The sequence below is a fragment of the Oncorhynchus tshawytscha genome, linkage group LG02 (assembly GCF_018296145.1).
Source record: "Oncorhynchus tshawytscha isolate Ot180627B linkage group LG02, Otsh_v2.0, whole genome shotgun sequence".
NCBI lineage: Eukaryota > Metazoa > Chordata > Actinopteri > Salmoniformes > Salmonidae > Oncorhynchus > Oncorhynchus tshawytscha.
Window position 1 is genome coordinate 54,920,023 of NC_056430.1, and position 21,665 is coordinate 54,941,687.

The following is a 21,665-nucleotide window of genomic DNA, read 5'->3' on the forward strand; positions in this document are numbered from 1 at the left end:
TTTTTATATATTTTATTGTACTGTAAGTGCTATGGATTTATTGTCACAGGGAAACTGTTATTCTGTTCGTCGGACAGCAGATAGTTCAAAGATGGAGTGACTCAAGGGTGTGCTCCTAACATTTAAATTGAGTTGCTTAGGTTATAATCTGGATGTGTTTTCCTGTCTTTTGTTTTAACTAGCAATATGCAAATACATGTTCATTCATGTTGGGCGTGAGTTTCTGCTTGAATTTGGTTGAAAGGACAGTGAATTTGTTCATACTCTACTTTGAGAACTTGCTACCAAGCTCCTGCGTTCTGTGTGGTTCAGTTGGTAGAGCACAGCGCAAGTGTTGTGGGTTCAATTCCCATGGGTGACCAGTACGAAAATGTATGCACTCACTACTGAAAGTTGCACTGGATACTCGAGTCTGCTAAATTACTCAAATATATAAGACACACATAGTTGTTTCTCTTAGAGATTATTCTGAAGACACTTGTAACCACCTTAAATTTGAGCCTAATTGGTGATAGTAATTTACTCTGTATTATTCTGTTACGTATCATGTATTTCATGTAAACTGTAATTGTTTGTGTCAATTCTTTCATGACTAATAAATCCTATTAGTTGAATTGAGTTCCTGGTTTTACAGAGTAATTATTTGATTGATTATAGGCTACACAATTTAGTAGGTCTATTGGTAGTTGTTATTTACACTATATACATAGTATATGCTTGTGTAAAACTTTGACATCTCTGATCTGCTTGACTCGATAAATTAAATGCTAGAAAATTGGTCGCCAGGATTAGCTATTTATATATCTAATCTCTTAATAATTGCATAACGGAAGTTAGACATGTTCATTATTGTCATACTGAGTGGGTGATACAATGATTCGCTATCTTTTTAGATCCTCCAGAGACGCACAGTCAGTGCCTGTTGCATTTATTCACATAATAATGGAGTCAGATTAATAAATGTAATTTATAATTATATTCAACATAATTTCTATATAATGGTTGGAAAATTTCCATCAAACTACATAATGGTGACCCCTCATCCTCAGTCAATGGGGCTTTCCACCAATCTACAATACTGCGTTATAGGCCTACCTGACCACGTTTTTCAGGTTACGCCAAAAGATTATGCTGTGTGTATTGAGAACAAGAACAAAAAATGTCTAGACAAGGAGGGGGGTATGTAGGGTGTGTGGCAAAGATGCCCTAAAGGCCAACATAATCTCACACTCAATTTGTGCAAATATTTACAAAAGTATTTCAGCAGATTTTGTGTTTTTGTGTGGCTTAACTAGTGTGAAAATACAAAACATTTTGTGCAACTTAATCCATAGGAAAAGACACATTTTTGTGTGACTTCATTCATAGGAAAATACTTTTTTGGGGTGCAAACTTCGGAACAATATTTCGAAAGTTATTGGAACAATGCATTTTGGGCAATAATGTTCTACACTGCCTTTTTAGTGTCCCACATTTATTAATCAACCAAGTTGTCCCCGAAATACTTATAATATAATAGTAGCCTTGCGTTTTTTATTTTATTTTATTTTATCAATGTCAATTCTGTTTTCTATGCTTGTTTTCACTTAATACTTTGGGATACAAGTGCTATGTCGGATTTTATGAGGGTTGCCAGATTGGAGAAAAAAGCTGTTTTTGTTGCTATATTGTTGAAGGTATTTGGATGGGGAATGGGGATACATTTTCCTGATGGTAAATTAGTTCCTCCATAAATGTGGAGACACAGAAGACCTGCAAAAAATACATGTTTGTTATAAATTCCCCTGGTGCAGCTGCATGGTATTTGCAACTATAATGAGCCTGGGCTATGATCAATTAAGCCATATCAGTGAAATTAACAAGCTAATGTAAAATAATGAATTATGTTGGCTTACACTTATGGCACTTCAAGATGATTATTACGGTCGTGCCAATCATGTTATATACTTAGGCCATCCTTTTTTAATTAAGGATCGGACCCTTTTTTCCCCATTTTCGCCTAAAATGACATACCCAAATCTAACTGCCTGTAGCTCAGGACCTGAAGCAAGGATATGTATATTCTTGATACCATTTGAAAGGAACACTAAAGTTTGTGGAAATGTGAAATTAATGTAGGAGAATATAACACATTAGAGCTGGTAAAAGATAATACAAAGAAAAAAACATTATTTTTTTTGTGTATTTTTTTGTACCATCATCTTTGGAATGCAAGAGAAAGGCCATAATGTATTATTCCAGCCCAGGCACAATTTAGATTTTGGCCACTAGATGGTAGCAGTGTATGTGCAAAGTTTTCGACTGATCCAATGAACCATTGCATATCTGTTCAAAATGTTGTATCAAGACTGCCCAAATGTGCTTAATTGGTTTATTAATACATTTTTCAAGTTCGTAATTGTGCACTCTCCTCAAATAATAGCATGATATTATTTAACTGTAATAGCTACTGTAAATTGGACATTAGATTAACAAGAATTTAAGCTTTCTGCCCGTATCAGATGTCTATGTCCTGGGAAATGTTTTTGGTTACTTACAACCTCATACTAATCACATTAGCCTACGTTAGCTCAACCGTCCTGCAGGGGAGACACTGATCCCATAGAGGTTTTAATCATCCCCCACATTACTCCCACAGGTGTCACCCTTCCAATAGTGTCACAGAGCCGACGCAAACATTACCTCTTTGCATGACAGATAGTTCGCCTCATCAGATCCTGGGCCTGTTTATACTGAATCAGATGTTGGATGTTATGTTATGCATCCTTTTCAGTACTTTAAATGCCCTGTACTTTAAATGTCCATCCACCATGGGGCTGATTTCCTCCTCCTCATCCTCCTCCCTGAACTCTTAGGTATAGCCACGGTAGCTGCCCCCACTAAAGCTGTTCTCTCACAGTTATTCATACTATTCACATCCTCTCTCATTTCCACCTGAGCCATCGCCTGCTCACTCAACTCTTGAAATTGGTCCCACTTTGCCCTTCCAAACACCAACCTGCCTCTTCCCTCTGGCCTACTGTGCATACTATGGGGTAATGACGTTGACTCCTCCCATACCTCCCACTCACAGATTCCTGCCATCGCATTAGATATCAGAGTGAGGTCCAAGGCAGACTCTTTCCCTGTGGCTACATCAATCCTGGTCCTTCGGCCATCATTCAGGCACACCAGAACTTTCATTTCTATCAGATTTTCTATCCTTGCCCTCCACTCTCTCCAGCGCAACCAGGTCCAATGTCTGACAAGGATTATAGTAGTTCACTAGCACCCCTCCTCTCAACCACACCACCACCACCACATATTCCTGTTCAATACCTTTGCCTAGCATCTTGTAAGGAAGTCCTAGCTCTATGAAGGTGGCCCATCCCCCTCCCCCTCCATCTCTGTCACTACAAACCACTACCATCCCTGTGTGATAAACTCCAAAGTAGGTTTGAGCCATGTTTCCTGCATGCACATCACATCAGGCTTAGCTGGCATATCCACAATGAACTGCTTGAACTCATGCCCATTCGCCAACAGGCTTCGAGCATTCCATTGTAGTATTACCACCATAACTAAGATCCAGTAATACATGACTCCAGCCTCGGCTGATTGAGGTCATCTCGAACCTCTTCCCATGTCAACCCTCTCATACTCAGATGTCTCCCAGCCGCTTTCACTATTAGCTGAATCCTCTCTGTTTTAGACTCTACTTTAGCAGTGCTATTGACAGCTCCTGCTATGAATGTCAACAACTTTCTCTTATCTATGTATACCATATCGCCGCCCACCTGCCCCGTAATCTCAGATCTAGATGCTCCTACCCATCTCTCCCTTGAACCTGTATCTCCCTGTACCTGGACCATCCTCACTGCCTCAGCACATGACACCCTTCTCTCCACTCTCACTTATTGCACCTCCACTGCCTGTTTCCTTGCATCGCACACACCATATGCCACACCATGAGCCCCCCCATAAGCCCTCACATAATAACTCATATATTAATAATAACTTTATTTGGCAGTACACTGTCCTTGATGTGTAACAGAATAGCCTGGCAATCTACCCTAATCACATCCCTTGTTACTTGCAATCTTCGAAAATTAACTAGAACGCCTCCTCTTAAGTTGTTGCTTACCTCTTTAGTGCTAACACTCACAGGCACTCCTTTTAATCCACTACTTCCCTGCTTGATCAGTCCAGCTGCTCGACACCACCTTTCACTTCACTATTTGCTTCACTCAGAGATTTTCCCTCTGCACCATTTCCCTACAGAGCACTTACTAGCTCCCATCTCTTAACACTTTATCATTGACAACTTCCCCGATCAACTCTTTTATCACAGCTGTCAACCTTATCGGACTCATCGCCCCTTCTCCCCTTCCTCCCTAAACTTCAGAATCACTTTATGCTCCTCCTCACCTCCATGCTCCCCCTCACCTCCATGCTCCCCTCAAGACTTGTCTTGCCCTTCCTTGGCACTCTCTACCTCAGAACTGACGCTGGCATTGGAAACTATGCTGCTTTCCTCAAACTTCCTTTTCTTCATCACCGCCTCCATAAACCTCTCGCTCCCATTCAAACCCCTACTCCCTTTCTCTCCCACTTTCTTTTTCTCTTACCTACTCCCCCCTTGATTTGTATTGCTATGCCCTATACTTCACTTCCTTCTGCATCACTATCACCTAACATCTGTGACCCAACCACCACCACACCATGTAAAGTTTGATTGTTTGCTTATCAACGACTGATACCAGAGTGAAATGAATAGTTAGTCACAAACAATAACTTGTAGATAGCCTAACCAGCTCTGATAGGGTGAGTAAAATGGTCAGAGTGAGACGTTCTATCATTTGTCTGGAAATAGCTAGCTAGCAAGCTAGCCAACTTCAGCAGGCAAGCTGCAGAAGGACGAGCAGGCTACAATTCCTCATTATTTATCAGTGCAATTTTGACGGCCAACTAACTGAAAAAAGTTTAAGAGGGTTTATCTAATGTTCCTTCGTTAGATTTTAGCTCATCTTTCTCTGGCTAGCATTAGTTGTTGATCTTTTTGTTGTTGATGTGCATAACTGAGGGGGAGAGACTACCTTTTCATGGTTGTTTGATCAATAAGACTGTAAAGTTCCCAAATGTAAGAGGACTCTCAAGTGGTATTGACATATTTGCAGAAATCCATTCTGGTGTATTTTTTGGCTAATGTGTTCTAATGATCTAAAGTCGCTCTGTTGCAACTGCCTGTAAACACACAATCCAGTTCAAAGTGAATGATGGCAGGCCTGTGTGGAAAATAAAGTCCTACTGTAGCTCTGATTGGCTATGGCACACCTGTCTGCGTAGACTGGATGAGACAGATGTTTTTATTCAGTTTTATTTACTGCATTTAATTGTCAAAACGCATGTCCGCTTTCCCACTCTGAATTGCTATAGAACTTTCACAAACGCCTCAGTATAAGTAATTACCAAACGTTTTAAGAATTTGTGAAAATGACCATATCTAAGTGCTCATTCTTCCTGGGGGTGTATATGATCAGATCTGAATAAGATTGCATGTTGCTAAAATGCTGTCAGTTCTACTTTAAGTAATAATGTGCTCTGTTGAACTAATAGGAAGCTAAAAAAAAAAAAAATAGGACCCTAAAATAAGGCCTGTTTTTTTTTGTTGCAATTACTTCAAAAAGCAAGCAGTTGGGACATATGGAAGTATTATGAAACTGGGCTTCATGGCAGATGCAATGAATAATAATAATCAGAAAAGGCGTTGTTAAAATTGTCATGTGTCAAGCCTAGTTATGAGTCAACTCGCACATCACTAGTGCATAATGACAGAACAATGGCCTGTGTTTTCTATAAGGAATTCGAGCAGCGCATTAAGACCATTATACATTATTCTAATAAGAAATCTGTTAAAACAATAAATATGTGAGCGTCTTTTAAGGTCTTTGTAGAATCTGTCATTTGTTATACCCCCTAGCGTATGTTATCGTTGTCTGTTTGTATCCTTCTTATATGTATACTGATTTTTCTCCAATTAAAAAAAAGGAAAAAAAGACCGAACACTCACTGCCCTCCACTTCTCTATGTGGCGGTCTGTCTTTCTATTTTGTTCTGAGCCGGGCGTCAGTTAAACTGCAGTACCAAAGCAAAACTGTAGGAGCAGTCGAAACCGTGCTTCTGGATCGGAATTCTCTCTAACACAGTATCTCTGGCCTGGTCAGAAAGATCAAGAAGAAATATCAACATCAGTTCAGCTGTGCGAGTGAAAAGATACGAGACTAGTTTCTAACATTTCTTGAATTCTGTTAATTGCTACTGTATTGCACTTGTAGTATAAATCATTGTTGTTATTTAGCGCAAAGATGTCTTTGTTCGGGAAGTTATTTGGCACTGGAGGTAAAGGGGATAAAATGACTAGCCCTCAGGAGGCGATTCAGCGACTTCGAGACACAGAGGAAATGTTGACGAAGAAACAGGAATTTTTGGAGAAAAAGATTGACCAGGAACTCCTCACTGCGAAAAAGAATGGCACAAAAAACAAAAGGGGTGAGACTTATCAGAGATGCGCTCTTAGTGTATTAGCTGTCTGGCTCGCTTGTTAGCCAACAACTTGACAGGAAGAAGGAAGTTGCTAGTTAGCGAGTTAGTTTGAGCTAACGCTAGCTGCTAACTTAAAGCCTGTGTGTGAGCCTGTAGCTAGCTATCTAGCCGAGTATGGTATGTTGGCAATTATTGAGCAATATGCCAGGTGGTTAAATATCTTACTGATTTGATAACGTAAAAATATTGCTGTTTTATTTATAGGTTAGTAGCTAGCTAGCCTACGTTATATAGCTATGTAGCCTACTGTACTAGCTAGCTATACCCTTATCAGTGAAACTTGCAGGCTAACGTTACTTATCTAAATAGGCTGTACACAATGCCTTTTTCTGATTAAAACAAAACTACTTAATTGCACCCGCACTGCTTGCCGTAGTTTTGAAGTAATCACGAAAAAACAGCCCTAATTTTAGGGTATTTTTCACCATGCCAGCTCCTATTAGTTCTATTGAGTACAGTGGCACTAACTCGCCTTCCGTAGGTTCTATTCCCAGCCTATTGTGTCACGTCACACTGCTTGTTTTATTATTGTTGGCAATGAGACCTGCCCACGTTACTGGTCGTTCAAATGTAAACAACAACTAAAAATGACTCATGGAACCCTGAATTCGTCACATTGTTTCCTTTAGGGAAAATAGGTATGTCTCTCTATTTTGCCAAATATCTTTTAATGTGTATATTTAGATTATTTTTTTTCAAACTAAACACTATTTTAATCATGAGAATCTCATTTTTATAATTATGTAAGGCTGGGCAGCATATGTATCAAACGCTAGCCCCAAAATACGTTTTGCCATTGGAACGCTGAGCTCCCCCCATTGTTTTCCTATGGAGAGGCATGCTGGTATATTTTGCCAAATATCTCCCAATGTGTATATTTAGATTATTTTTCAAGTCGGACACCATTTTTATCCGGATAATCTCCTCTTCCTAATTACATAAGATTGGGCAGCGCACTCTCCTGTCATCGATCGCTAGACCAGAACTAGTCAAAATTTTCCATTTTCCCCCTACTTTCTCGTTATGCAGACATAAGCACACTTGGCACCATAGAGGTGCGGATGTTTACCTTCAACACAAATGCTTTTTTTTCCAGTTTTGTCCTAGGAACAGATTGTAGTGGTTAAATAAAAAGGCCTATAAAAAAAAAGTTGGTGCCATTTAGACAAAACAGGCTCTGCGAACATTAGATTCCATTCATTTGCTATGGGCTTGTGCCAGTGTTCCAGTTTAGCCAATGTTATTTTGCCATTTTTTTTATCCTTGGGTGAATTTTGACTCGTTCTATTGTCCAGCCTACTCTGAAGCCATTTCATGGCCCCTGATGTTGTACATCATGTCATGGACGACATGGTCCTAAGACTTTGTGCCTCTTCCTAAGTGACTTGTTACCTTAACTATTCTGAATATGTAACACACTGTTGTACAAACAAGCCTACAACCTGTCATGAGAGTGGCTGTTCCTGCAAGCCTTTCAGAGAGGAATGTTTGCTTTAGTTAAAACCTAAATGTATCATGTACTCTAACAACCCGATCAAAATTCAGAATAATTGACAACATAGTGTCGAGGTAGACACAAGGAATATTTGGTAATGGAAAGTATTCCCTGAACCAACTCTGAAGCACTTTTCAAACAGACAGTGGAACGCCGCTGAGTACCCCCACTTGTCTCTCGTCGTCTTTGTGGTTTATTGACAAGATGGCGCAGATAGAGATGGTCGCCTTGCTTCGAGTCCTTAGGAAACTATGCAGCATTTAGTTACAAGCATTTCCCTACACTCGCATTAACATCTGCTAACCTTGTGTATGTGCCCAATAAATTTGATTTGGCAGACTAAACTTACAAGGTGTGTTGTCGCCACCTACTGTTTAAATAATGCAAAAACACAGTGTTGGAGAAGAAAGTAAAAGTGCAATATGTGCCAAGTTTAAAAGCTAACGTTTTAAGTTCCTTGCTTAGAACATAAGAACCTATGAAAGCTGGTGGTTCCTTTTAACATGAGTCTTCAATATTCCCAGTTAAGAAGTTTTAGGTTGTTATTATAGGACTATTTCTCTCTATACCATTTGAATTTCATATACCTTTGACTATTGGACGTTCTTATAGGCGCTATAGTATTGCCAGCCTAATCGCAGGAGTTGATAGGCTTAAACAGCGCTGAAGTCATAAAAAGCGCTGTGCTTCAAGCATTGGAAAGTGTTGTTTGAATGAATGCTTACGAGCCTGCTGCTGCCTACCACCGCTCAGTCAGACTGCTATATCAAATCATAGACTTAATTATAATATAACAAACACAGAAATGCGAGCCTTAGGTCAGTTTCTGGATTTTACCATATTAATATCATTTAGAAAACAAAATGTTTGTTCTTTCAGTGAAATACGTATTTTATCGAACGGGTGGCATCCATAAGTCTAAATATTGCTGTTACTTTGCACAACCTTCAATGTTAGGTCATCATTATGTAAAATTCTGGCAAATTAATTATGGTCTTTGTTAGGAAGAAATGGTCTTCACACAGTTTGCAACGAGCCAGGCGGCCCAAACTGCTGCATATACCCTGACTCTACTTACACAGAATGCCAGAGAAGTGACACAATTTCCCTAGTTAATATTGCCTGCTAATATGAATTTCTTTTAACTAAATATGCAGGTTTAAAAAAAGATATACTTGTGTTTTGATTTTAAGAAAGGCATTGATGTTTATGGTTAGGTGCATTGGTGCAACGATGGTGCTTTTTTTTGCGAATGCGCTTGTTAAATCAACCTGTTTGGCGAAGTAGGCTGTGATTTGATGATAAATTAACAGGCACCGCATTGATTATTTGCAACGCAGGACAAGCTAGTTAAACTAGTAACTTCATCAACCATGTATAGTTAGCTAGTGATTATGTTAAGATAAGTTCAATGCTAGCTAGCAACTTACCTTGGCTCCTTGCTGCACAAAAAAAGTGTTAAACAAATCTTTGAGATTCTTCAAATAGCCACCCTTTGCCTTGATGATGGCTTTGCTCACTCTTGGCATTCTCTCAGCCAGCTTCACCTGGAATGCTTTTCTAACCGTCTTGAAGGAGTTCCCACATATGCTGAGCACTTGTTGGCTGCTTTTCCTTCTCTGTGGTTACTACATGATTTTATATGTTATTTCATTGTTTTGATGTCTTCACTATTATTCTACAATGTAGAAAATTGTAAAAAATAAAGAAAAACCCTTGAATGAGTAGATGTTCTAAAACTTTTGACCGGTAGTGTGTGTATATATAGTGTGGCAGACCAGGGGGTTTGGTCAAAACGTTTACACAGATCAGACATGGACAGAGTAGGATTAGCTCAGTTTCAAGAGTGTTTATTTGAATAATAAACCAAAAGAAAAGAATAGGTCTCCCCCATGAAACCCTCTCTGGGATACCGTCTTCTGGGCTCTGGGTCTTGCTGTATCCTGTGGGGAACACAAAACTGAACTCCCTCCTTTTACCTCTGGAACCGTCCCCAACTATACGGGAGTAACCTTTCTTCCCCCAGTCCCTTCTCCCGTGTGCTGCCCTTCTGGCAGCTTTATGGGACCCATCCAGCTGGTGAGCAATCAGCCCTTGATTACTCACAAACTACAATCAGCCCCAATTTGTCCCCGTCTAGACCTGGCACGTCCAGCAGAGGGAGCCATCGCCTCGTAATGTATACTCCGTCTGTAACCAGGCCTCAACGAGTCTCCCTCTGGTGGCTGACCTGCTGTATGTCACAATAGAGATTGTTTTTTAATATTCAACAAATACCCTACCAATTGAATATTGTATGTATATTACTGTAAATATTGATCATGTTCCTTGTTTATGATCATATGTTTTGATGCATTGAATGTTAATATTGTGAACCTCCTTTTTACCTCCTGGTTCAGGAAGTGATGTCACTGTGTACTGCCCCTACATTTAGGACCTTCCACCCCCACCTGGGATATGGATGCCTGAGGAAGACCTAAGGGTCATTAAGACATTTTTACAAATAAATATCACCTGGGGGCATGAGCAGCAGTGTGCAGTGTTTTCCACCCCTAAAATTAACACTTACCATTACTTTCCCCAATGCTACCTACACATTCCTTTGTCTCATGCCCTTCTGCACACTTCTTGACACCTGTAACAATGCAATATATTTGGAGCAAAAGCTCATACAGGATAACTTATAGAACATCAAAACTCAAAAGAACAGACAACGACTCTTCTGTTTCACCACTCATGCCACCCCGTCTGCATCGCACCAAACGACGAGCATCACAAACACCGGGAAACTTTCCCCTTCAGTTGGTCAACTTTCACATTTACCGCTACCTCCAGTAATCTATTTTCAATGGCGCCCTTTTCTTGAGAGCAAAACAATTCACATCTCTTATCCGCATTCGTTTAACGCGATGTGCCTGCTCCCTCTGACCAGCAGAAACACAAACAATTATCACCAGACCACTATTGGTTACCTTCACTGATTCCACAACAACAACTCTGTTTTGCCCACCCTGAAACCGCAATGGATCAGCCAAAAGGCAAGGGTACATGTAAAATAAATAAAAAATGTCACACTGACCGTCACAGGCTCGTCTTTATCCAGACCCTCGGTGCAAGACTCGTGTTTCGAGAACTTCACCCACCAAACCTTCTGCCCTCACTCACTTCCATTTCTCCTCCTGTCTTCGATCCGGCGTACAGCTCACTCTACTTACACTTTCTACTATTCTTCTTTTAACAAACAAAGATTTTAAAATCTCCCTTTTTTTCACCATTTTAACTGATTTGAAGTACAGCCTCTTCCTCCCTCTCTTCAACCTCCTCTGCCACTCTTTTCCCCCATCCACTCCTCCTCCATATTCCAAGAGTATGTTACAGCCTTATTCCAAAAGTGATTCAATACATTTTTTCCCCTAATCTACATGCAACACCCCATAATAACAAAGCAAGAACAGTTTATTTTAAATCTTTGCAAATGTATGAAATTTTAAAAAATGTTTTAAAAAATTTACATGTTTTCAGACCCTGCATCCTGTTTCCATTGATCATCCTTGAGGTGATTCTACAACTTGATTGGAGTCCACCTGTGGTAAATTCAATTGATTGGACATGATTTGGAAGGAAACATACCTGTCTTCATAAAGGTCCCACAGTGGACAGTGCATGTCAGAGCAAAAACCAAGCCATGAGGTTGAAGGAATTGTCCGTAGAGCTCCGAGAAGGGTCCAACAAAATGTCTGCAGCATTGATGGTCTCAAAGAACACAGTCGCCTCCATTTTTAAATGGAAAAAATTGGAACCACCAAGACTCTTCCTAGAGCCGGCCACCTGGACAACTGAGCAATCAAGGGAGAAGGGCCTTTGATCAGGGAGTTGACCAAGAACCTGACGGTCACTCTGACAGAGCTCCAGAGTTTCTCTGTGGAGATGAGAGAACCTTCCAGAAGGACAACCATCTCTGCAGCACTCCACCAGTCAGGCCTTTATGGTAGGGGGCCAGACGGAAGCCACTCCTTAGTAAAAGGCACATCACTTGGAGTTTGCTACAAAAGCACCTAAAGACTCTCAAACCATGGGAAACAAGATTCTCTGGTCTAATGAAACCGAGATTGAACTCTTTGGCCTGAATGCCAAGCGGCACGTCTGGAGGAAACCTGGTACCATCCCTACTTTGAAGCCTGGTGGTAGCACGATCATGCTGTGGGGATGTTTTTCAGTGGCAGGGACTGGTTGACTAGTCATGACCGAGGGAAAGATGAACGGCGAGAGATCAGAGAGATCCTTGATGAGAACTGGGGCAAAGGTTGTTTTTTTTTTCTTCCAACAGGACAACGACCCTAAGCACACAGCCAAAACAACACGAGTGGCTTGGAGACAAGTCTCTGAATGTCCTTGTGGCATTCAGATGTGCCAAGCTTGTAGAACCCAAGAACACTCTGTAATCACTGCCAATGGTGCTTCAACAAAGTACTGAGCAAAGGGTAAATGTGATATTTGTTTGCTTTGTCATTATGGGGTATTGTGTGTTGATTTAAAAAAATATATTTTTATTTCCATTTTAGAAAAAGTACTGCACTTCTCCTGACATCCTGTTCTTGACTTCTCAAGGGATGCCATTTTCCTTCCTCCACTTGCCCTACTCCCTTCACAGAACAGTGCAAACTGGCTCTAACCAGAATAGAAAGAGGAGTGGGAGGGCCCGGTGCACAACTGAGCAAGAGGACAAGGATATTAGCGTGTCTAGTTTGAGAAACATACGCCCCACAAGTCCTCAACTGGCAGCTTCATTAAACACCAGCCTCAACGTCAACAGTGAAGAGGCGACTCCGGGATGCTAGCCTTCTAGGCAGAGTTGCGGAGAAAAAGCCACATCTCAGACTGGCCAATAAAAAGAAAAGATTAAGATGGGCAAAAGAACACAGGCACTGGACAGAGGAACTCTGCTTAGAAGGCCAGCATCTCAGAGTCGCCTCTTCACTGTTGACATTGAGACTGGTCAACTAGTCTAAAGAAGGCCAGTTTGATTGCTTCTTTTATCAGAACAACAGTTTTCAGCAGTGCTAACATAATTGCAAAAGGGTTTTCTAATGATCATTTAGCCTTTTAAAATTATAAACTTGGATTAGCTAACACAACGTGCCTTTGGAACACAGGAGTGATGGTTGCTGATAATGGGCCTCTGTACGCCTATGTAGATAATCCATTAAAAAATCACCCATTTCCAGCTATTATAGTAATTTACAACATTAACAATGTCTACACTGTATTTCTGATAAATTTTATGTTATTTTAATGGACAAAAAATAGCTTTTCTTTCAAAAACAAGGACATTTCTAAGTGACCCCAAACTTTTGAAATGTAGTGTATATTACACTAGATGACAAACAAGAGGCACTGTTTTGAAGCCACAGTGCCTCCACCTTGACACTCCCCCACTGTCATGGAAGCTATAGAAATGCATTCATTAATGTCTACATTTGTTATTGCCACATTTATTCTATTACATACTATTTGTTATTGCCACATTTATTCTATTACATACATAATACATACTTTAAAATTATATTATGTGAGTTTAACATATAAAAATAAAACATTTTCCTTTAAATTATCATGTTTAGCAAGTACTAATGTTTACTGTCCCCACATATTTTTTTAAATATGTAATTTTGTCCTTAACATTTAATTATTCTAGAACTCTGATAGAGTACTGCTCTTTCCCAGGAGTGCCAATATTGATGACCGGTGGTTTCAAAGCCTATCATTGGCCATAAATAGCAATCGAAATCCAGGGTTTATATGTACATCATTGTTTAACGCACGAGCGACTACCACCAGTGACCACGACGACAAAATTAACATTATCGACATGCAAAAAGTGAATCGCTATAACACCATAAGCATGCATAAAAACCAATTTACATGCAAGATAAATTATGAATCTAAAATTAGATTTTTAAAATTTATTTTACCTTTTTATTTAACTAGGCAAGTCAGTTAAGAACAAATTGTTATTTTCAATGACTGCTTAGGAACAGTGGGTTAACTGCCTGTTCAGGGGCAGAACGACAGATTTGTACCTTGTCAGCTCGGGGTTTGAACTTGAAACCTTCCGGTTACTAGTCCAACGCTCATTACAAAACAATGATTTTTATTGTTAAACGTGACTCTGTAAACTGATAGTTACCCAGCTAGCTAGCGTGGGCAAGTTGGATGTACCTGCTGAGGTATCACCACACAGGCTACATTTTCTACTGTGATTTGGTCAAAGACGGCGCCGCTTCAATTATAGAGAATAAACCAGATAGGTGCTTACAGATGGGCCGCGGTAAACGGCGAAGGTCTCATAAACTTCAATGGGAGGAGGGCGGCTAAACGCAAGCAGTTTTGCAAGCGGAGCGGTTCGTGGTGCTATCTCCGGTAAACTGCGCCTCTGGCACAGGGCCTAAAGATTTAATTAGCAGAGTCTTAAGCGGCTACAGCGCATGGTTGACCAATGAGCGGAGTTCATCTTGACATCCAATCAAACAACGTTTTAATGACCAACATTCGAGCTGACAACAAACGGGATCGCTGGTCTCTACACAATGTAGGAGTATTTTGTCGGGCTCAAAACCCATACTATTTTCTCCGCCCTCAGCTGAGTGGCTTCCACAGACACGATTAATTGAAAATCAATGGGCCAACCCGCCCGCCGCTCTGCGTGCAACTTAAGGGGCACAATTGCAACTTTGGACCCTTTCCCCTCAGGCCAAACATTGTTGAGGTGTAATAGTAGAGCCGCTATGATTGGAGTGGTGATTAGACTTGACACAACACGATTAGGTTGTGTGCAGTAAAAGAGAGGCCTACGCTCTGTCAGATAGTAAAACAACATTAAAGCAATAGAAATAGACACACCTCAGTTTTGTTCTAGAAATGCGATTAAGCTGTAACCGATCTTGGACGGTCGATTTCCATGTTTCTGCTTCTCTCTCTCTAAGGGAACTTTTGATGGAGGTGTTATACAGTCTATCTCACGCAGTCCTTCAAACTATGTGACTGTTCAGATAATCAATAGAGTTGATTCTTTCAGTGCTTAATGATTGGTAGTCTCGCGTTACCATTCTCCTAAGTCTCGTCCGAATTAACATGCATGCAGGAAGCATGGAACTGAGGCTAAATGATAGGTAACCACATGCTCGAGTGGACTATATGGGGTGGTAGTGAAGCTGGTGGTAGTGCCTTCAGGTTGCCTTAGTTTTAGTAGCAGGGGAAATATTTGCACATCAGGTGATGTCCCTGACATGTCAATAGGTCAGTATGCTAGCTAGCCTATGTTTATGGAGTAGCTTAGCTCAACCCAAAAAACAGGAGCAAGCTGAAGCCACAGGACAGTAAGACATAATACACATTTTGTATAATTTCTGGTCACAAAGGTTGCAGGAAAATGGTGTCTTCAAAAAGTACTTTCAGCATTTAAAAAAAAGTAAATTGTCTGGAGTGACAGATGTGCTCAATCAAATAAGATGTGATGCAGAAATCTACAAGCTACAAAGTAACACCATCTTGTCACATCGAAGATACTTCAGCCTGTCTCACCTCAATTAAGTAAATATTGTAAACTTGTGTACGCCTTCTTATTGTAAGCTTATACATGGTCACCCAGTGAATACTGACTTAGCCAAAACAAACCAAAGAAACGAGTCCGTTGAACAACAATGTTAGATTTTCTATTTCCTCTTGCAATGCTTTAGGGCTTTTCTGCTCCATTAGTATTCCCATCCCACAACCTCTCACAGTCGCTTCTCCTTCCTCTCCTCTTGCATCCAGCTGCTCTGCAGGCCTTGAAACGGAAAAAGCGGTACGAGCAACAGTTGGGCCAGATCGACGGCACGCTGTCCACCATTGAATTCCAGAGGGAAGCGCTAGAGAACGCCAACACCAACACCGAAGTGCTGAAGAACATGGGCTTTGCTGCCAAGGCCATGAAGGCAGCCCATGAAAACATGTAAGGGCCACCGTCACTTTTATTATTATTATTATTATTATTATTATTATTATAATAAACTGAAAAAAAAATCGTAAACTGAAAGAAAATAATTTACAAACCCGTTTTGAAAAACTAAATCTATACTGAAACTTAACTTGACTCAAACTAAATTCAATTTAAACCATCATGGATTATGTTCAGCTGCAGATTTTTTTTCTGTAAACTTTTGGTAAAAATCAAATGTGGTTTTCAAGCTTTTTTTTCTAATAGGGTTTGCAAGCTTCTTAATCTGGCGGGTAAATGCTGCCAGGAGATCGGCTTAGCTTCTGCATCACTATCACCAGCTATCACTAGCTAACAGGGAAGAAATCTGCTAATTTCTTTCCCTAACTCTAAAACTAAAAACAAAATAGTACAAGAATACAATAGAAATGTAATAAAAACTCAAACTAAATACAAACTATTAAATCAGGCTTGAAAACTTACTGAAACTTAACAGAATTTTGAATAGAAATAAAAACTAATTTAAACATAACTATAATATCCTTGGCGCTCACACACACACCTCTGACGTGCCTCTGACCTAGGCCAACATTAATGTTCTACTTCACGTTTTCTAGGATTTTTTGTGTGTGTGACAAAACCTTGAATATGCAATGAAACCCATTTAACTTTAACCGTTAAAGTAATTTTTATGTGTGCTACGTCCTCATGCACAGCCTTTTATCTGCAACAAGTCAATTTGATGGAAACACATCACTATTGGGAAAATGTTCATATTTTAATTTTGCAGAAACCTAGCTAATGAGTGAGACAAGGAATCCAAAGAAGTGGTAAAAAGCCATCGACGGACCCCCCCCAAACCAATCCCACCCTAACAACGAGTATATAGTATCAGTTCTCTGTTTGACAAGTAGTATGGATCTGTGGCTTGGAGTATTTTCTTCACTCAAATTACAAAATTACATATGGACTTAATTACCCTGTGAGCAGTCTATGGACCAGGTATAAAAGTAACCAATGCTTTGGTTTTGTTTACCTGGCCATTGTTTCAAATGCAAACTTTTTATAATTTGTGTCACAATTCCAATGCAAGTCAATGGTACATATTGAGTGTACAAAACATTAGGGGCAACTGCTCTTTCCATGACATAGACTGACCAGGTGAATGCAATGATCCCTTATTGATGGCACCTGTTAAATCCACTTCAATCAGTGTAGATGAAGGGGAGGAGACAGGTTAAACCCCTAGAGTCGATTTCCGCCGCGGAAATCTAATTAGCATAATCAAAATCAAATAATTCTGTCAGTTTAAGCTAAAGATATTTGTTTTTTTGCATTGGCTGCGTCTCAATCCACCCCACATCCGCTGATGTCGCACTTCCGCATCTGTGGTGAAACGTGCCAGAGCTAGAGCGGTGTTTGTCAGACCATGAGACATCCCGAAAATTGGTCTTCTCACAAAATCATATGTGGTGTTCAAACGGTTTGAACTATAAACTATTATGAACCCTCAATGGAAATATGAGACTCTCACAAACACTATGGTGTTCCTTTTGCTCTACAACCCTCACAAGCATCTTGGGACTCTTCTGAAGTCGATACAGCTGATCTGCCAACTTCTGTCTGTAGCGTCCGAACAGTTTGGGCTACACACTAATATGAAAGGTGCGACTCTCACAAACATGCCGGTTGTTTTGCTGTAGGACGCCTCACAAGACTCGTCTGAAGTTCCCCCGGTACCAGTAAAAAAAAAAAAAAAGAATGGATTAATATGGAAACAGTTTAGTGCAAAGAATACATGTAAAAAATATATATGTTCCTCAGCTATAGGACAGACACTTGAGAACAAACTTCCTTGTTATTATTTTGGGGGACTGTTCTATGTAGTCAATCTGTTACTCATTGTGTTTGTAGGGGCTAATAGTAAGGCCTAATGTAATTGATCAAATAATTGTTTTATATATTTTTTAAATTCTAAATCAAATAGCTAAATGATCCTTGGTATGACCTTCTAAAACAATTCCATATCGCTTAGTAGAACCCCCCCCGCCCGCCCGGCATAGATGGGGCTTAGTCAGGAGAGACATAAAGAAGCATTTTTAAGCCTTGAGACATGGCTTAAATGTGTGCCATTCGGGGTGTGAATGAGCAAAACAAAGGATTTAAGTGCCTTTTGAGTGTGTCAAGAACCCTAACGTGGCTGGGTTTTTCCGCACTCAACAGTTTCCCGTGTGTATCAAGAATAGTCCACCACCGAATGGACTTCCAGCCAAGCATTGGAGTCAACATTGGCCAGCATCCCTGTGGAACTCTTTCGACACCTTGTAGAGTCCATGCCCCGAAAAATTGAGGCTGTTCTGAGGGCAAAAAGGAGTGCCACTCAATATTAGGAAGGTGTTCATAATGTTTTGTACACTCTGTTACGCATTTTCACACTTTATTATACATGCTTCATTATTCAGAATGCAAAGTAACTTTCATAAATATCTACAGTGAGGTTGATTTTCCATATCTCTATCCTACATCTTCTCAATGTAAATGTTTGGAAATTGCATAATTTCAGCTTTATGGTGTAGTAATATCATAAAATGGCTTCTGCCAGAAAAACTTCAAAATGTCACTATTATTCTTTCCTGAATTTGCTATGAATTATTAAATGGTCTTTTGTGTTTTTACCCATAGGGACATAGACAAAGTGGATGACTTAATGCAGGACATCACAGAGCAGCAGGAGCTGGCTCAAGAAATCTCTGATGCTATTTCTAAACCTGTAGGGTTCGGAGAGGAATTTGATGAGGTAAGCTGAGCTAGGATGTTTCCTTTACCGCAGTGCTTCCCAAACTTGTTCAACCTCCCCATTTGAGAAGGTCTGGTCACACCACACATTTCCTAGGTGGCAATGGTCTGGATGGATATTGTCATTTATTGACTTAGTCCCAAACCTCCACCTCGCGACCCATGCGACCTCAGCAACCTGTGTCACGTTTATTTCTATGGGTACAAGCCCTGTCCATGACAGAAGCTGCACACTGCTCTTGTTGCCAGAAAGAAAATGTTGCAGCTTTAAAGCTCCTGAAATTCTACACATTTTACCATGGCTTATGTGATACCCAAACATAATTGGTTAAAAACCTTAGCTGACATGGGCTAGTTGAACAACTGAACATTTCTGACACCCCAATTTTGGGAACCACTGCCATACCGAATCAGACTAAAGGTGTTTGTCGTTGTTGGTTTGAAATGTATCCTTATCGTATTTGGACATTATAGACCTGTCTAACCCTTAATTATTTTTCTTTCTTTGTGTAGGATGATCTCTTAGCAGAATTGGAAGAACTGGAACAAGAGGAACTAGACAAAAACCTCCTGGAAATCACTGGCACAGATAATGTACCGCTGCCAAATGTGCCCTCCACATCCTTACCTGTAAGACCAGCAGGTAATGGATATATTGGCTTAGCCACTAAAGCTTAGCCAGCTTTAATGCTAGCGCATGTCTCTGAAGTACACTGACGGGAATTGATTTGAAATGATAAAATACTGTCTACACACACACACACATTTTTTATTCTGAAAACATCTACCTGTAAACGGTAGTCTTCCCAGTAGTAGAAGGTTTTTACCGTTTCCAACCAGTATTTCACCAGTCAGTGTAACGCTACCTGACTTCTATTCAAACCTGAACATTTTTTTGGCGATCTTTATAGGCCGATTTTTAATAAATCGTACTAATTTTATCAAATGAATGTGGTTCATTCTTACAGCAAAGGAGGAAGATGATGACGACATGAAGGATCTGGAGGCATGGGCTGCCAACTAGTCACTGCTTTTACTCCATACCTTCTATAGGTGGAAAAGAAGAACTCTATGGTATGTGTTTCAGGAAGGAATAGGAAAAGTCTGAATTAACGGAGACTTAAAAAAACTTGACAACCTTTCGCTTACTGTCAAGCTCAGCCTCCTAAAGAGGGACAATGGCATGTTGTACCTTCGACCACTGAAAACTCCAAATCTCTGGAGCGACCAAACAGTGTTTTTCTTTAAGTCCCTCAACTCGTTCTCTACTGTAAAGCATTGCTTCACTCCTTCCACCCCCCTTCTCTTAGTGCACAGAATATATTTTGAAAAGAAAGTGTAAAAATGACTCCTCAACACTGACAATAAGCTTCAATGTAGAATTTATAATACCTCATACCCGTTTTATGTGTAGTGCGACAATACGTTGGAAGATATTACAATACCCTGTATACATTTTTGTTGTTGATGCACAATATCCCCTTGGCGTCATGTGTTCACATGGCAATCCGCTGTTATTTAATCCATTTATCAAAATATGCACTTAAAATATACCTATTGTACATGATATTTATTAATAGCTATGTCCAGCGGGGAGAATTTGATTCCAATCTTTAGGGCTATTGGTGTTGGTCTTTTATTTGGGCAGGAGTTATTGAACTATATCATGAATATTCTTCCAGATACTCTGGCTTTCAAACGTGCACATATCTATGAGGGCAACTCCACAAGGTATCCTTGAAATGCTTCTCTGGGGGGTGGTTCACACGGTTATCTTTCTTTGATGTGACAACCTAACCAACTAGTTACATTTTGAAAACACAATGACATTTCTCGTCATATGTCTATACTGTATCTGTTCAAACTGAAGTGACTTGAGTGAGATTATGTCTGCCTCTGTGAGTGTTTGTTCATTTTCATCTTTAAGAAACATTAACACTATAGGAGGTAAAAATATATATATTAGGGTGTTTGGGCTTCTCAGAGTAATGGAATTTGATGTGTGTGTGAAGCGAGAATAAATGGATTGTATTCAGACTCCAAATTACAGGCAGTGAGGTTTATTTAATTTATGGCTTTCCTGAGTTTGTCAACTTACCCCACTATTTTGTAATTTGACATGCTGCTTCAGATTTCATATTTTCTATGTTTTAAATGTCAATTTTGTCTAAATTCCACCTTCAGAAGGGGAACTTAACTCATGTATGACAGCATTATGTTATGTTTGACATGCTCTGATATACCATAGGTTGTGTGTGTTTGTACACAGGGCTGTCCCTTGCGATCTGGTTCCTGTTTTTCTTTGGTCCGTCTTCCTACCCTGCCTATCACAACTTTCCCTTGTTTTAATGGAACATCTAAATTAAACATTTTGCCAAGTTGTGCACTGTTTGTTTCCTTTTTTAAGCTAAGAAAATCTGTGAATTCCTTTATCAAGAACTGTTGGTCAGAGTTATGGCAAGCACTTGTGATGAGATCAATGCTATTAAGAGGGCCAAGGTTCGTGTAATAGTAAGTGTTGGGTCAAGGATTATGGTTGGGCAAGGGCTATTCTTAAGCCACAGTCATCTGCTGAAAAAGTCTGATCATGTACCATGTTTTAACCGAAATACTGAAAGTATTATTGTTTGGAATGGAAGGGAACTACAGTGGTACTGTTTTTATTACCTTATTTTTGTCAAATATTAATAATTCTGTTGACAAGGTCCAAGTTAAAAAGTTCTCATTTGAATAAATGATATTATTGTATGCTGATCAAAAATGCAACATGCACCAATTTCAATGATTTTACTGAGTTACAGTACAGGAAATCAGTCA

General features: G+C 39.9%; 1 protein-coding gene across 2 annotated transcripts; it reads left to right on the forward strand.

Moving 5' to 3' along the window:
- The first annotated feature begins 6,145 nt into the window (after positions 1–6,145).
- On the forward strand, positions 6,146–21,229 carry LOC112266949 (charged multivesicular body protein 4b). 2 transcript variants are annotated; one of them, XR_002956024.2, is made up of 6 exons: positions 6,146–6,528; positions 15,890–16,067; positions 18,735–18,849; positions 19,362–19,491; positions 19,817–19,922; positions 21,118–21,229. XR_002956024.2 is itself a non-coding variant. In XM_024444918.2 (5 exons), the coding sequence occupies exons 1-5, from the start codon at positions 6,345–6,347 to the stop codon at positions 19,870–19,872; spliced, it is 663 nt and encodes a 220-aa protein (XP_024300686.1). In that variant the 5' UTR covers positions 6,146–6,344; the 3' UTR covers positions 19,873–21,229. The 2 variants fall into 2 exon arrangements, 1 of the variants encoding a protein (XP_024300686.1); XM_024444918.2 differs by having other exon boundaries at positions 19,817–21,229.
- The last annotated feature ends 436 nt before the right edge of the window (positions 21,230–21,665 follow it).